At 43.9% G+C, this 14,390-nt stretch overlaps 3 protein-coding genes across 3 annotated transcripts; 1 reads left to right on the forward strand and 2 right to left on the reverse strand.

Annotated features, from left to right (window-relative positions):
- Window positions 1–3: 3 nt before the first annotated feature.
- Window positions 4–3,197, reverse strand: LOC144215182 (digestive cysteine proteinase 2). Its single transcript, XM_077744014.1, has 11 exons — window positions 3,030–3,197; window positions 2,722–2,781; window positions 2,549–2,641; window positions 2,197–2,369; window positions 1,861–2,125; window positions 1,605–1,800; window positions 1,344–1,537; window positions 1,147–1,238; window positions 690–851; window positions 438–627; window positions 4–362 (listed from the first exon to the last, which is right to left on the reverse strand). The coding sequence occupies exons 1-11, from the start codon at window positions 3,070–3,072 to the stop codon at window positions 175–177; spliced, it is 1,656 nt and encodes a 551-aa protein (XP_077600140.1). The 5' UTR covers window positions 3,073–3,197; the 3' UTR covers window positions 4–174.
- A 304-nt stretch (window positions 3,198–3,501) lies between these two features.
- Window positions 3,502–9,150, reverse strand: sh3bp5a (SH3-domain binding protein 5a (BTK-associated)). The gene is made up of 9 exons (XM_077743627.1): window positions 8,871–9,150; window positions 8,608–8,670; window positions 7,038–7,166; window positions 5,254–5,418; window positions 5,032–5,162; window positions 4,779–4,821; window positions 4,469–4,679; window positions 4,101–4,394; window positions 3,502–4,039 (listed from the first exon to the last, which is right to left on the reverse strand). Exons 1-9 carry the CDS (start codon window positions 8,940–8,942, stop codon window positions 3,840–3,842), a joined length of 1,308 nt encoding a protein of 435 aa, XP_077599753.1. The 5' UTR covers window positions 8,943–9,150; the 3' UTR covers window positions 3,502–3,839.
- A 550-nt stretch (window positions 9,151–9,700) lies between these two features.
- mturn (maturin, neural progenitor differentiation regulator homolog (Xenopus)) lies at window positions 9,701–13,791 on the forward strand. The gene is made up of 3 exons (XM_077743628.1): window positions 9,701–10,117; window positions 11,685–11,807; window positions 12,758–13,791. The coding sequence occupies exons 1-3, from the start codon at window positions 9,959–9,961 to the stop codon at window positions 12,863–12,865; spliced, it is 390 nt and encodes a 129-aa protein (XP_077599754.1). The 5' UTR covers window positions 9,701–9,958; the 3' UTR covers window positions 12,866–13,791.
- The last annotated feature ends 599 nt before the right edge of the window (window positions 13,792–14,390 follow it).

Below are 14,390 nucleotides of genomic sequence, written 5' to 3' on the forward strand. Positions count from 1 at the left end.
ATATACAATGGACATGTTTGTTTTTTAATTAGCAGCTCAATTTTGTGGCACTAAAACATTGGCATTAAAAAGTAAAAAAAAAAAAAATCCAGCATCGTTCGCGTTGTGGATTACAGGCAAAATATGATTATTTTCATTCAGGCAAAAACGGATAGAGTGTATTGAAACGGGCGGTTACGCCAACGTGACATAGGTGGCATCGGTGGTGACCCCGCAGTTGTTGTCTTTAGTGGACATAAGGATGTACCCGTCGTTGCCCCAGTATGTGGACCACGAGTTTTTTACTAACCAGTAAGGCTCTCCATCCAGTTGTCCGTATCCGACGGCGAGCACAGCGTGGTCCAGCGAGTCGGTCGTGTTACCTGGTAGAATGACATTTTACATTGACTTTAGTGCATCCCATTCATACACTTTAAAAGTAAAGTACGGCAACATACCACAAGCCGGCTCATAGTAGACGCCGTGGCTGTAAAAGACGAAGGATCTGTGCGCGGCATCGATGCTGATGGCCACGGGTCCGTTCTTGAACAGCGCCATCTTCAAGGCCTGGGCGTCGCCCGACGTCACGTTGGTGTAGCTGCTGACGTGTGCCGTCAGTTGGGAGCGGTTGAAGTGGCAAAAGCCGTTCTGTGGCCGCAAAAGGAACTGTTTGTCATCGCTTTCCGTTGTTGTCTAGTGCGACCTCTCACCATTCCTTGGTAGGCGCCGTAGGTCTCGGTGGTGGCGATGCCCCCATGTTTCATGTTCCACTCGTATGCTCGCCACTCCTCGCCGCCGTCGCAGCCGTTGTTGCCAAAGCCCCAGGTGCAGTCTACCAGCATCTGCTGGGAAAGCACCTGAAGGGAACCCGTCTAGCATATGAAGAAAAACACAAATAAACATCAATTTGAAAGTATTATTTCTTTTTGGTTTAACCCCTTAACTCATTAACTGCCAATGACATCGCTAGACATCCAAGTTACTTAAAAAAAAGACTTAAATGCCCCTCCCCATTTGGATGGCAAATGAATTATCAAGACAGTATAGTCACTCTGATAAAACATATGGTATTAAATGCCCACCCCAATTTTTTTTTTTATACAAAAATGTTATTAAGGGATAAATGTCTTAGGTGTCCCTGAAAGGACAGCAGTTGTTGTGGCCCACCTTCAAGAAAAGAGCCCCCTCCAAAGCGCCTGTGGTGGCAAAGCTCCAGCAGGAGCCGCAAATGGCCTGGTCCTTCACCGGGGTCACGGCACCTGCGAAGGGAAAAGAAAGTTATTAAAAAATAAGCCACTCAGGCATATAAAAAACAAAAATTTTAAAAAGGAGGAAAAGAAGGCTTCCGGGGACTCTGGACACACCATAAAGGCGCCAGTCAAGTGACTCAGGGACTTTGACCCCTTTGTAGATCTGCGATGGGAATGGCCGACCGCGGTTGGGGGTCTTGCCACGTTTGCTTCCCCTCATGGCGGCCATCTCCGACATGGTGCGATCCGACAGAGAGTTGAGAGCCATTTTGAAGGACAGTCCCGCTCGGTTCTTGGAGTGGACGTACCTGCAGGGCATGGGCAAAATAAATAATAAGTCATAAATAATAAACAAATACTATCATGCACGTTCACCTGAGGTTGTGTAGAAAAGCATGCTCCCTCTCTTCATGCTCTTTCTGGTTGCTATAGCGCCGCTGGTACTTTTCTTTGAAATGACCGAAGATGCGCTGCGAGTGACCCGAAGACGACGTGTGGATGAGATCTTTCATGGGATTGGCCAGCATGTGATGCTCCACCCCTGGGCCGGGAAATCCTCCACAGCTCATACCTGAATGATAAAATAGATTCACATCTTTTGTATTGTTTTGTTTTATTTTTCATGGCAAACCTTCAGGAAGGGAGAACACTGTGGGGTCCACGTCGGACGAGAACTCCTTATAATCCACCAAGTATTTGTCAAAGTGGGAGCCCAACAGTGTGTTGTAGCCCATCATCTCGTAGTGAAGTGGCGTAGCCGCGAGCACTCGCCCATTACTGCGTTTCTTCTCCGAGTGGGTCACCCACAATGTGTAGGTGTTCTTTTTGAAGCCCACGCTGGTCACGTTTTGCCACACTTCACACAAAGCACCCCCGTAGTATTCCATCCTCAAGAACTGCGATGGTATTTATAAAAAAAGTTAGCAAAAAGGCTAATAATAATGTACACAAATGACATAATATTGACCTGGAAGTCTGAAACGTCGGGCAGAACCGTCTGCGTCTTGACAAGTTCTTCCTTGGTTCCGTTGACCTTGAAGCACTTCATGACGTTCATTTTGTCTTCGGTGGTCTCGGGGGTGATTTTGTAGGCAGCCCCCCAAGGCTGCTCGGTCGCCAACTGGAACGTTGACACTTGTCCTATTGAAGAACGCATGTATTACTCTAGTATTTATGGTTAATATGCATTTTTGGGTGAGTTTCACCAGCGAAATGGCAGTGTTAATAGTCTGAAATGTCCCCAAAACAACAGGGACTGTAAGTAAGTACCCCAAAATGATGTGGCATCATTTGGGGAATGTAAAACATGGGTTCCTGACCATGGTAGTAGTCGATCCGGCTGGATTTGGCTTTCAGGTCAAACCAGGCTTCAAATGGCTCACGGATCTCAGCATATGGCAGTGAAATCACTCCTGGAAAAGGGAAAATCAAACAAAAATTATAATAATAATTTCAGATGACAGGTATACAATGACAGTTTCATCTTGTTTACCTTTTACATGATGAGCACTCCCGAAATCTGGCAGGGAAGGCAATGATTTTCCGTCAGACCCTACAAAAATAAAAGAGATTTGTTATTGTTTAGAATTTAAGATGTCCCACGATCCCCATGCATCATCTTCATTTCAATTTGCATGCAAAGATGAAATGATACAATTTCTTAATGGGTTATAGTGTCAGTTTTGTTTGCACATATCGTTCCAGAAGATAGAGGATTTAAAAAGAACCGACCATAACATTAGAGGTCATAAAGTAGTCACTATAAATCATTTGATACAATCTTAATATAAATTCTCTTACCGAAGAAGGTCACCAGGACAACAACAGCAGCGAACCACATCATGGTCAACCTTTGGATTGAAATAAAAGATAAAAACACAAGAGTAAAACTACATTAAAACAAAAGGCATTGCACAACAAATTGAACGCTTGCGAAAACGTTACACGCAAACAAAAACTGATATGGCCATGAATTAGATTTCCTCCAATGAGAATAGAGTGTGGAAGTATTGTGTCCAATCAGATGGCTTGAAGGTGGACTTCCAGAGTCATGTGATTTTTATACACGTGATCAGTGTCATTCTTGCTGACTATTAGAAAGGGGAAAAAAGACATTTCATTATGAAAATATCATTTAAAGGTTAACTATTTCAACAGTAGAAAAGATGTAGCAGAAATATGTGATTTATATATACCAATGTACTTACCACGATTGTGGCTGAAAAAAAAACATTAAGCAGCTGTTTTAACACATAAAAATGTGATCTTGGAATGACGTGAAGCACACGTTTATTGCTCTTTTTTTAGTTAAACATGAACAACATCAAATAATGTCCAAATACAAGAATTAAGAGTATAAATATAGGATAGTTGCACTAAGAGGTGCAGTTTGAGCGTTAAAAAAATACACACAAAAATCAATATACATTTTCATTTTTTGGGGGTGGGAGTTAGTGTATGGATTCCCCACTTTGGGAATATTTACATCACTTGTACGTCATTAGATTGTAGTACTGTACAATGAAAACACATAAAAAGCAAAAAGAATCATGGGAGTTGAAGTCCTAATATGCAACTTTGCGTTAATTTACCAACCTCAGTACATTGTTATCAATTGCTACACTGATGCTGATGGCACTTTTCACTGGGTTCCAGTGGTGCTTGGACGTCATTGAGAAGAAGAATGTTGGATGCTGCTGACGAGTGCATTTTGTTCGTCTCTTTTTCGTCTTCGGCGTCGCTGTTAACGGTCAAGAAAAGGCCGTTCAAGCCGCCTTCCAAAGTGGTCTCGGCGCCTTCGGCTCGGTTCCCTGGTGAACGCCTCATTTCTTGGTTAATGGACATTTTTAATGACCAATTTTTTTTTCATACCTCTCTCCTGGTCACAGTCCGGCGAGGATGCCCCGCTGCATTGGCTCCGAGGGCCCAACAGAGGAGAGCCGTGCCCGGAAGCGCACGCAGAGTCCGAGCCGCGAGAACTGCACGGGCTGGCTATCTCGGGGGCGCCGGTGCAGGAGGAAGAAGAAGAGTAGGATGGGGAGGGTGGGCTTTGGAGTGAGGAGGTCGGAGATGGCGGTGAGGGCACGTCGACCGTGGCGGATGTGGAGGGGGGCGTTTGAGCATCTTCCTCCGAGTCGTCGTCGTCGCAGATAGACACCGACACCACTACGAGGAACATCATATTCATCATCTGAATATAATTTGACATTTGCTCAGAGGTCGAAAAAGAGTTTCCTCACTGGACAGGCCGTCGCAATCCATGGTAAAGCTTGTGTCTTCCTCGTCGGGGCCGTCGAGTTCGGCCCCGACACCTCGCCCCCGTGTACCGATGGAGCGGCGTTGCGCGTGAATCTCCTCGGAGATGATCTCCAGGCGGCGGAGAGCCGCACGGTACTCGGCCTTGGCCCCCACCAGCTTGGCTTGGCCTTCGTCCACGTGGCGTTTCAGTTTCTGAAATGAAGAAGCACATGTTTTAATAGCAAATCGATGAAAATCATCTAAAAATCATTACATTAAACAGTAAGTTGAAAAGCAGGTAGAGTTACCTACCTCAAGCTCGATGTAATACTTTGCCTTCATCTCAAAATACGGCCTGCAGGGGGAGACAAAAAATGGCAAAGAGTGAGGGGGTAGGGAAAAAAAATCCAACCTCCTCCACCACTCACATTCCTGGGCCCTGACAAAAGGGAGTTACACCCCAACGAGACACGAGAAAAGAAACATCTGGACTCGATGAACCTAAACCTGCATTGCTTTTCTTTGTGAGAAAGTGATTGCAAAACCAAAAATGGGGAGGACCAACTTGGATTTGTTTATGGAGCGTTTCAGCTTCTTCTCCAGTTGCTTCATGTGGCCGACACACGACGTGTAGTTGGCCGACGTTTTCTTGTGCTCGGCCTCGCTGCGCGTTCGTGTCTGCTCGGCCTCCATGACCTGCCCAAACAGCCGCATCCAAGTTAGAAAAATCCATCGGTCCAACACACAACTCACATTCATGCAAATGAATGAAGATTTGAACCCTCACCCTCTGCGTGGCATGGTTGAGCATTTCCTGCCATGCCGAGTCAAAATGGCGGCTGTCCTCCTCTAGTAGCCTCTCCTCCGCCAGGGCGATGGTCTCCTTGGCGGCCCTTAGGATCTCCACGGCCCTCTGGAACTCTTGCGTGGCCTTCTGGGCTTCGACTTGGGCCTGAGGCAGAAAGTTAACCGTGGAGTTGCCATATTCCAAATCCAAAATTGGATTTTTCACAGAATTTGCACGCCTACCCAGACGACACAAACGGCACCTTTGTCCCTGGAAGCGTTGGGTCAGCGGCCTCCTTCGGCCCTCATTTACTGTCAATGGCCACTCTTATGTATTCCCATTGTATCCCAGAGCCCACCACCGACATTCTTATCTAATCAGCTCCAAGACAAGAGCTGTATCCAAAATTCTGCAACCCAAGCTGCCTCAAACTGCCTTGCTTGCTAAACCATTGGTGTCAAAAATACGGTGCGCGGGCCAGAACTGATCCGGTAGGGGATCCCATCCGGCCTGATGGGAACTTACTAGCTCATTCATACTACACATACATACACATATTTAAAATGACCAGATACTTCAGAGTTGTGCGATGAAATGTGTAAATGTTAGCACTTTGCTACATTTCCTCGCCTAGCCGCAATCACATTCATGCATTGGCCCTTTGAAACAGTGCTGTCAATGGCAGCCAAGTGTCATTCTGCAGAAGGTCCCCACCTTGTGGACTTGTGGCTCCAGTTTTTTTTAACTAGGTCTACAATGTCTTGTGTGTCTTGTATCTGTCTTGCTATTGCAACCATACAAAATCCCAAATATGGCATGAAATAAAGTTCTAACCTAACCAATGAGGGAGCTTACAATGGCTGAAAAAAACAATAAGAAGTGACCACAAAATGGCCCAAAATCACGAGTGGGAAGTCCCTCCAAATTTCACAAAACAAAAGACAAGAAAGCTCAGGCAAATTTCAACCTCCCTTCACCCTCTTCCCCAATTTGTTCGAATGTAAGAGGAAAAACATGCTGGTGGAAGGAGGCGGGGTCACAGCTGGTTATCACGACGCTGATGTACGGGGGTGAAAGAAAGTGAGACGGTCAGGCAGTGAAGTGGGTCAAGTCTGAAATATTAACCGTGCCTCCATGAATCATTCCCGCGGAGTGCAATGTGCCAATTTCAGCTTCATCTGCTTTGCTGGGTAGTTAAGCCCCCCTCAGACACAAACGCACACCCATTCTGACCGTCCTCAAGTGAACGGCGCTTTAATCCACACTCGCGTGCAACGACTCCATCTATTTCTGTTTTGACATAAATGTCAGACGCGTTTTGACGCGTAACTGGTTAACTGGCTGCTTGTTGTAAAACGTGAGGAGGGCTTGTGACAGCATTTTAGCATACAGAGGTGCTCTAAAAATAGCAGATATGAGCTGAGCCCTTCAAAAGTCTGACGGATAATCCTCACTAATCCTCCCCATTTCGCTTCCATGTTTTAACGGTGCTCGGACATTTGGTCGCCGGTCTTTTGGTCACCGGTCAAATGGTGACAGAGTTTACTGTTGAAACCAGCTTTTAAAATTATATTCATGAGAGAGTTTAATATCTAAGAGAGAGAGTTTAATATCTAAATACTGTTTAATATCTAAGTACTGTTTAATATTTAAGTACTGTTTCATATCTAAGTACTGTTTAATATCTAAGTACTGTTTAATATCTAAGTACTGTTTATTATCAAAGTACATTTGACCGGCGACCAAACGTCCAGTCACGCGTTGTAATGGCCGTGCATGCGTACCTGTTTGGCCACTTTACGTGCGTCCCAGTAAGGCTTGGAGTCATCCACGGCCCGGCCGATTTTCTTCACCTGCTCGTCCAGCTTGGTAGTGGCCTCCACCAATACGGCGCGGAAGCGCTGGCGGAATTCCTGTGGATGCACACGAAAGTATTTAATTCTGCACAATATAAATGAGCTATAGTTCCCGACAGGCAAAAAAAAAAAAAAAAACGCGGACCAGATCGGACTCCCCGGCGGACCACTTTTGGGCCGCAAGCCGCACCTTGGAAAACCCTGTGCTTACCCATAGGAAAGGCAAGGGTAGGATGGAAGATGGCGAGCGAAAAAAAATAAATAGAATTTGGACAAAGTGAGTCTTTTTGAAAAGCTGAAGGAAGAAAATTGGATTAAATGAAAGTCTGCCTTCAAGGGATGAACGTAATGAAATATATTCAATTTGAAAGGAAAACGACAATATGAGTCTGTTCAACTGGGACAGCCTCCAGAATTCGGCCAATGGGAACGCTTTCCTAATTGGAGTCACGGTTAAAGCGTTTAGGGCCACATAAGATGTGTTCGCTTGTTGCCGTGCCGACGCCGAGAGGCCGTCAAACCAGAGAAATTGAATGGCATCGCCACCTGCATCCGGCTTGTCAAAGTCACCAAAAAGAGAGGAAAGGGAGTCGCAGGAAGTGCGTTTGCCGACTTCCTGCCTGACGCAGCACGGGGCGCCGTGACTTTTACGCCGGCGTTTTGAATCCTCCTCAATCATTTTCGCTGTGTTAGCAAAAATTGAGCTTCCTGACCTTACTTTTAGAAGGCAAAGCACATTTGTTTTTGTAGCTGTACATCAAAAGTCAGCTATATTAAAATTATGACAATTTGACCAAAAATTAATGTGTAGAAAGATATAAACAAAATACCATGCAGTAGCATGTGCAGGATAATAAATCCATTTTACACAAATTTCTGTACTCACAATTGAAACTTATGGGAAAAAACAATGTTATGAGTCACTAATGACTAAAACTGATGTTGGTTAAGAACTTTTTTAGGCAATTTGCTACCATCAACGTGGCGGAAAGCCTGACAATTGAACTATATATTTTATGACTACAAATGTATGTCAAAGCTGGTATACGAGCAACTTTTTGCTTGTTACATTGAAATGACTCCATGTCAGAATCCGGTAAAGCTCAAATCGGAAAACCACAAACCCAGGATTGTTTTGCCAAAGAGTAATTCTACCCTTCCATTAAAAACAAGAAAGATTCTGGAAACCCAAAATGAACGGAATCCATCTTTCTGGAAGCAACTGACAAATGCAACACAAAATTATAAAGTGGCAATAACTAATAACAATTCTCTTCCCACATTAAAAAAGCGAAACGACATACTACAATGTATTTTTCCTTTGTTAAGGTCAGCTGGTGAAGTTAAAATATTTCCCAGTCTGCCGACTGCTTCGCCTTGAGTTAAGAATTTTTCCAGGCATTCACAGAGGACCTATTTCAAGGTACAGTTAATGTTGCTAGGCAACTTTTTTTGCACCGTGACAGCAAAGAAAGAAGGATAGTGTTTTTATATTTACCTCCAATTGGCTCTCCCAGCGGTTAATGTCATCCGTGGACTGGTTTAACTTCTCCAGTTCTCCCTGTTTGCAGTAAACACACCAAAGACATGCATAAATCCACCAAAAGTTCAAATCATCTGTCATTTACCAACAATTAACCTGCCATTGACGGCTATACACGTCCAATCTCTATCCAATCCAGCACCAGTCAAAACAGATTGGACGCCTCTTGCCGTCAATGGCAATTGGCTAACTAAATGTCACTATTCAAGTCAACTAACCTGAATTCTTGGGTCCACTTCTTCTTCTTCAGGACTTTGCTCATATTCAGTCCCGTTTTGTAAAGGGTCCATTTTTGCTCACACCCCCCCCCAAAAATGAGAGATCAGTGAGACACAAGGTTATGTGAGCTGATGAGTAAGGGGGGGCCCGCAAGTGATGAGCCCCCCTTCCCCTTAGACTTCTTCTCCCTCCACCATGGCGATGCTTGGGGGTCTTTGGAGGTCTGGACAGGGTCCCAGGACAGCGGTATGTATGCCCACGGGGAAGACAGGCGACACAGTGCCGAAGTAGACAGAAAGGAGAAAGTACGGTGATGGATATCATTAGGTTATACCGGGTGATGTTTCAAAATCATAGTGGCTGAGAGTTGTTTTAAAGGCTTACCTTTAATTTTGAACTCTTTTTTCCGTTCTGGGTGGTGGTTGAAGTGGAACTTGACTCCATGCTAAACAGATGGGTGACAAAGCTGGAATCGCCCGCCCTCTAGTGGAGACAAGCGTATAGCAAAGGGTCATGTCAAGTTTTAAAGGATTTTGGGGCACATTTTTAGTTATGCACGACACCAATAAATGCATGAAATAGATATTCAATGAAATTTGGATTTTAAAAAAACATGAACTACCACTACATTGCGATGATGCAAGTAGGTGTCCCTAATAAGTGTTTTCTTTTTTACAATTCAAGTTTTCCAAATCCACTGCATCATGAATGCCTTCCCGGATTCGTCCTTCGTCATCGACTTTTCCATTTTTTTCCCTTCCCTTTTCTGCTTGTGTGCATCATGCACTCTCTCACTCCCATCTCTCCCTCTCTCTCTCTCTTTCTCTCTCACTCACTCCCTCGCCGTACCGCTTTCATAACACAAGCAGAATGGACGACGGCGTCTCCCCTCTGAGCGGATCGTAAGGACCACCAAAGAGGATGGGCGGCTGCTGATGCGACCACCAGCTCGGCCCCTCTTTGTCTCTCGTCAACATCCGCGCCGGGGAGCGCCTTTCGGGCCGGGGGCGAACAAGGCAGAGGAGGAGGAGGAAGAGGAGGAGAAGAAGGAGGAGGAGGAGCAGCGGGGGGAGGCAGCCAAGCCAGGATGGAGTTCAAGCATCTGGTGGAAGCGGCCGAGAAGTGGTGCTCGGGGAACCCCTTCGAGCTCATCTTCGCCGAGGAGGACGACGAGAGGCGGCTGGACTTCTACGCGGAACCCGGCGTCTCCTTCTACGTTCTCTGCCCCAGCGGAACCGATACTTTCGTGAGTGGGCCTTACCTCCCAAATAGCCTATCCTTATAGTACTGCGTGTATAGGCGGGGTCCCCGTGCATGATGTCATGCACCCCCTCGACGACCCTCTCCCAAAAGCAACCCCCCCCCCATCAACCCCCACCGCCCCTGCGCAGAATGTGATGCATTACATGTGATATTTTGCTCGCTGCGGTGTCATATTATGCAATCATGCACCATCATCCATCCATCCATCTGCAAGGTTGCTAGGCAGAAAAGGCAAACCATAGCCAATGTAGGGATGGGCTCAATATAGTCTTAGTTTAAATTGTCTCTATCCATGCTAGGTTTGATTTTAAGGGGAGAAAAATAATTATATAGGCGTGTAGGAGGGAGGTGGCCTCAAGCTTTAAGGCCTCAGACAAGATTTTTTGTAAAGTGAGTGCTGGAAAAACACCAGCTGGCGTTGTGATGCGTGTCTTTTCAAGTTGGGATTGAAGATGTTTATATTTATAGAACAAGTGGCTATTTTTGGGTTATTTTCTGAACGGAAATATGGGCAAATTGTCAATCAATGACTGTTTAATCATCGTTATCCTATTTCTGTACTATAATGTTATTTAAAACCAAATTCAGGAATATATACAATGGTTCTAGCCTCAAAAAACATTGTAAAGTTGTTTCTTTTTCTAATAGGGAGACTCATTTTAGTGTCATTGATGGAGTTTGGAAGTCCAATCACACAAAAATAGTCGTTTATCTCAAACTATTTATATTTAAAACAAAAAAACAGAAATTCTACCATTTCTTCTATTGATTGGAAATAATAATGGAGTGGTAGTGTATAAGTGACCAACTCCATCTAGTGTTAAAGCTGAGATTTGCAAAAGAATGTAAGCTTCTTCAGCCTTAAAATTGTGTTCGAAATTTACATTTTTTTGGATCAGCTTAAAATTGACCTATTTACAAATGTCAAAATATGTCAAAAGTACCATTAATTTGTGGGTAGACCTCGACCCCAACACAATTCATATTCAATGACATTGGCTTTGGGCCGATCAAAACTAGGCTGCAGACCGCAGCTGTCTCGGGTGCCATAGTTGGACGCATTAGAAAAGTCACATCATAATGCTCAAGTTTCTACTAGCAGTAAATTTTTAGGTTTAATGACATCAAAACATTCCTTTTTTTGGTGCAAATTATTCCTCAAGTTTCCCATTTTGAATTCCTATTTCCTGATTTAGCTTCAAATAACATGCGTATTTGGAATTTGAAGATCAGATTTCATTTGTATGTCCCATCAATATTTTGTAATTCACTAAGTGCATCACAGTATAAATCGCCACTAGGGGGAGCGACATGCTCCAACACTAATATTTACACAGTAGCAACCAATTTAAATGTCGATTTTTACCGTATTTTTTGTACTTTTCCCCTATTATTATCTTATTTCAACTCAGTTCATGCCTTGTTGTTCTGTTCTACTGCTGTGCTGACCCTGACGGACAGCTGACTCCTCTTATCCTCCGGCATGTTTTTTATTTTTATATTCTCACACACACACAAATACAAAAAAAGAAATGTATGTGTTTGCACAGCACGTGTGGAGCGAAAGCGAAGACTGCCTACCGTTCTTACAGCTGGCTCAGGACTACATCTCGTCCTGCGGCAAGAAGACCCTGCTGGAGGTGCTGCAGAAGGTCTTCACGTCCTTCAGGCCTGTAAGATAAATAAACGCCTTTCAGCACACACTGACCTCGGAATGCCGCGTCGGCATCTGCGCCAACGCCGGGATAGATAAACAACATTGAATTATTCATAGAGTGGCTACAGTTTAAGTTAAATGTGTCTAAAGTTGAAATCTTTAGTCTGGAAAGGAGAATAAACAAGTTTCAAAAGACTAAATATGCTGAATAGGCATTGTAACATAGTTTTTTTAAAGATAACAATAACCTAAAAAACAGCATAACTATTGTTTGTCATAAAGAAAAAAACATATTTGCACAAATTGTACTTGAGTATTAATCTTAGGCCTAGCCAAGGTATGAAAAAAGTGCGCCTTATAGTCCGGAAAATCTGGTAGTACCTGTATTGAAAACACTGAAACTGCTTGTAAATATAAACAAATCACAAAAAAACTTGAACAGTGTTAAGTATAGTAGCAATGTAAGCACATTTAGGTTTTCTAGAATATTCACATGACCTCCTAACTTACAAACAAAACAAAGTTGTTGACATAACTACCCAAATTCCTCAATAATATTCACAAAGACAGAAAAGCAATGCTAACTTTCCAGTCAATCTGCCAGTTAAACATTAACCAAATTTCATGTCAGTTGTGTTTCATTGAAAAGTCAATACAGTGACAGACGAGCCCCTGTTAAATGGCCATAAATGTTACCAGTGACGGCAATAGCCCCTCCCAGTTCAAAGTAATGGGACGTCTATCGAGGTCAACGGCAACTAATCACATTAAGGCAATTACCTTGACCTTACGGTAGGTACCTTAACAATAACATCACGTCTGGGTTTGAAACATCAACTTTCCCTAGATGGATTTCTAACAAAACACCGAGTCTTAATCTTTAAACCTGACCACGCCCCCCTCCCCCATCCACTCCCATGGGTGTCAAAAGTCAACATTGTCGGTTTCCTCCCTTTTTCCCACTAGCTGCTGGGTCTCCCTGACATAGAAGATGAGACGTTTGAGCACTACCACACCGACGTGGAGGGCGAACCGGGACCCGACCATCAGCAGATGGGGGTCAGTCAGCAGTGACCAGTCGCCCCGCACCCCCCCGACAAGACGGGAAGCCGGCCAAGGGGTCCGAGTGGCCTCGCTATTGACGCGCTAGTGCACACCTAGGCCCGATTTGACTTAAAAAAAAAATGCACCCACCATCCTGTTTTTGAATGTTGCTTTGCTTTCTAAAGGCGTGCGCTCCATTGCACTTGATTAAACCCCGCCCCCGCACACAAACATCACAGGGCTATGTGACCGAGTATCATAATCATTCACTTTTTTTTGGTTAATGTTCCACGGCATGCCAAAATTGAGGAAAACGCCCAAATAGGCAAAGCGTGTTGTGTTGTTTTGTTTTTGTTTTTCCACTTGCTAGCCTTTCCACTGCGATTCCTCCCCAAAAAAGTATATTTACGCATGTCCTTATCTCAAGTGGCATGGAGAATTTCTTTTCTCCAGTTACATAACCATTACGAAGACACTTTTTCCCCTTTCGGCTATCTTGTGACAAGAAAAACCTTTGTGCTGCAGAGTTGACGCTCTCCCCGATCCCGTGGTCACATGACACCGCTATTTTTGTTCAGCTCTTAACCGTGGTCTTCCTAGTCGTTGCCTTTCCCAGCACAATCCGCTTCCAAAGAACTCATTGGCTCTTGTGGACGGTGACGGACGAACCAATTGGACGTCTGTCACCGGCCAGCAAAAGGAGCGAGTTGACTTTGGAGTATAAATTGACGAAATGCATAAATAGACAGTGTAAATCTTATTTCTAGAACAATTTGACGCTTGAAAGCTCTTCACTTCACCTCCACCGCACAAATGGAACAATTATCCGAAGCCTGTGTTTGTGTCATTCTAGGCTCCGTAGAATTCAATGTTCCTTAAGCAATGTATTCTGAATACGTTTGTTCCTGAGACACGCGTGCGTGTGTGCAATTGTCCCAATAAAGCGTGTAAATCAACTTGTGAGTTGTGTTTTGTTTCTGGGGATGGATATCCCACAGCCTGTTGCAAATTTGACTATTTTTTAAACTAAAAATTGGAGAAGCGGTGATTAAACTGTCTTACTCATAAAAAGGCAAGACCTTGAGCTAGAAAAAAATCAAAAGGTCACATTTTATCCATTTTGGCAGGCTTGTTGTTATCTTTACTTGTTATCTTTTCTTAAACACTGGGAAAGATTCTACAGACTAGGACAACTAACCAAGCTAGAAATGGTTCGGAAAACGTAATAACAAACAAGGCATCTTCCCAAGTAATAAGAAACGACAAAGATTTAATTTAAAAAATGTTTTGAGGTTGCTAAGGCTGTATTTTTGTCTTATTTAATGTTGTTAGGTTGCCAGCCAATTTGTATATTTGGGTTCAAAAACAACTGCCAAGAACATCAGTTAGGTTCATTTGATTTGACATATAGGTTAAATGTGAGTGCTCATTAGTGTTTAGATCGACTCATTAAGTAACAGGGAGCAAAGTATTTGCAGTAAATATTTTGGTTATTGATGTGAGTGTGATTGAGCATGAATGTTTTTTCTCTTTGTTTTGGGATTGAAAGCAACAC

This window comes from Stigmatopora nigra, chromosome 21, assembly GCF_051989575.1.
Source record: "Stigmatopora nigra isolate UIUO_SnigA chromosome 21, RoL_Snig_1.1, whole genome shotgun sequence".
Lineage (NCBI taxonomy): Eukaryota > Metazoa > Chordata > Actinopteri > Syngnathiformes > Syngnathidae > Stigmatopora > Stigmatopora nigra.

Excerpts from the sequence above, each read along its gene's own strand:
- sh3bp5a (XM_077743627.1), bottom strand. The coding sequence starts at position 8,942 with ATGGACCCTTTACAAAACGGGACTGAATATGAGCAAAGTCCTGAAGAA. Across the intron at positions 5,163-5,253 it reads TCAACCATGCCACGCAGAGG|GTCATGGAGGCCGAGCAGAC; the intron begins GTGAGGGTTCAA and ends CTGTTTGGGCAG. Across the intron at positions 4,680-4,778 it reads AGTATTACATCGAGCTTGAG|AAACTGAAACGCCACGTGGA; the intron begins GTAGGTAACTCT and ends TCTTCATTTCAG.
- mturn (XM_077743628.1), top strand. The coding sequence starts at position 9,959 with ATGGAGTTCAAGCATCTGGTGGAAGCGGCCGAGAAGTGGTGCTCGGGG. Across the intron at positions 10,118-11,684 it reads CCAGCGGAACCGATACTTTC|CACGTGTGGAGCGAAAGCGA; the intron begins GTGAGTGGGCCT and ends GTGTTTGCACAG. Across the intron at positions 11,808-12,757 it reads TCTTCACGTCCTTCAGGCCT|CTGCTGGGTCTCCCTGACAT; the intron begins GTAAGATAAATA and ends TTTTCCCACTAG.
- LOC144215182 (XM_077744014.1), bottom strand. The coding sequence starts at position 3,072 with ATGATGTGGTTCGCTGCTGTTGTTGTCCTGGTGACCTTCTTCG. Across the intron at positions 2,782-3,029 it reads TGTCCTGGTGACCTTCTTCG|GGTCTGACGGAAAATCATTG; the intron begins GTAAGAGAATTT and ends TTATTTTTGTAG. Across the intron at positions 2,126-2,196 it reads CCGACGTTTCAGACTTCCAG|TTCTTGAGGATGGAATACTA; the intron begins GTCAATATTATG and ends ATACCATCGCAG.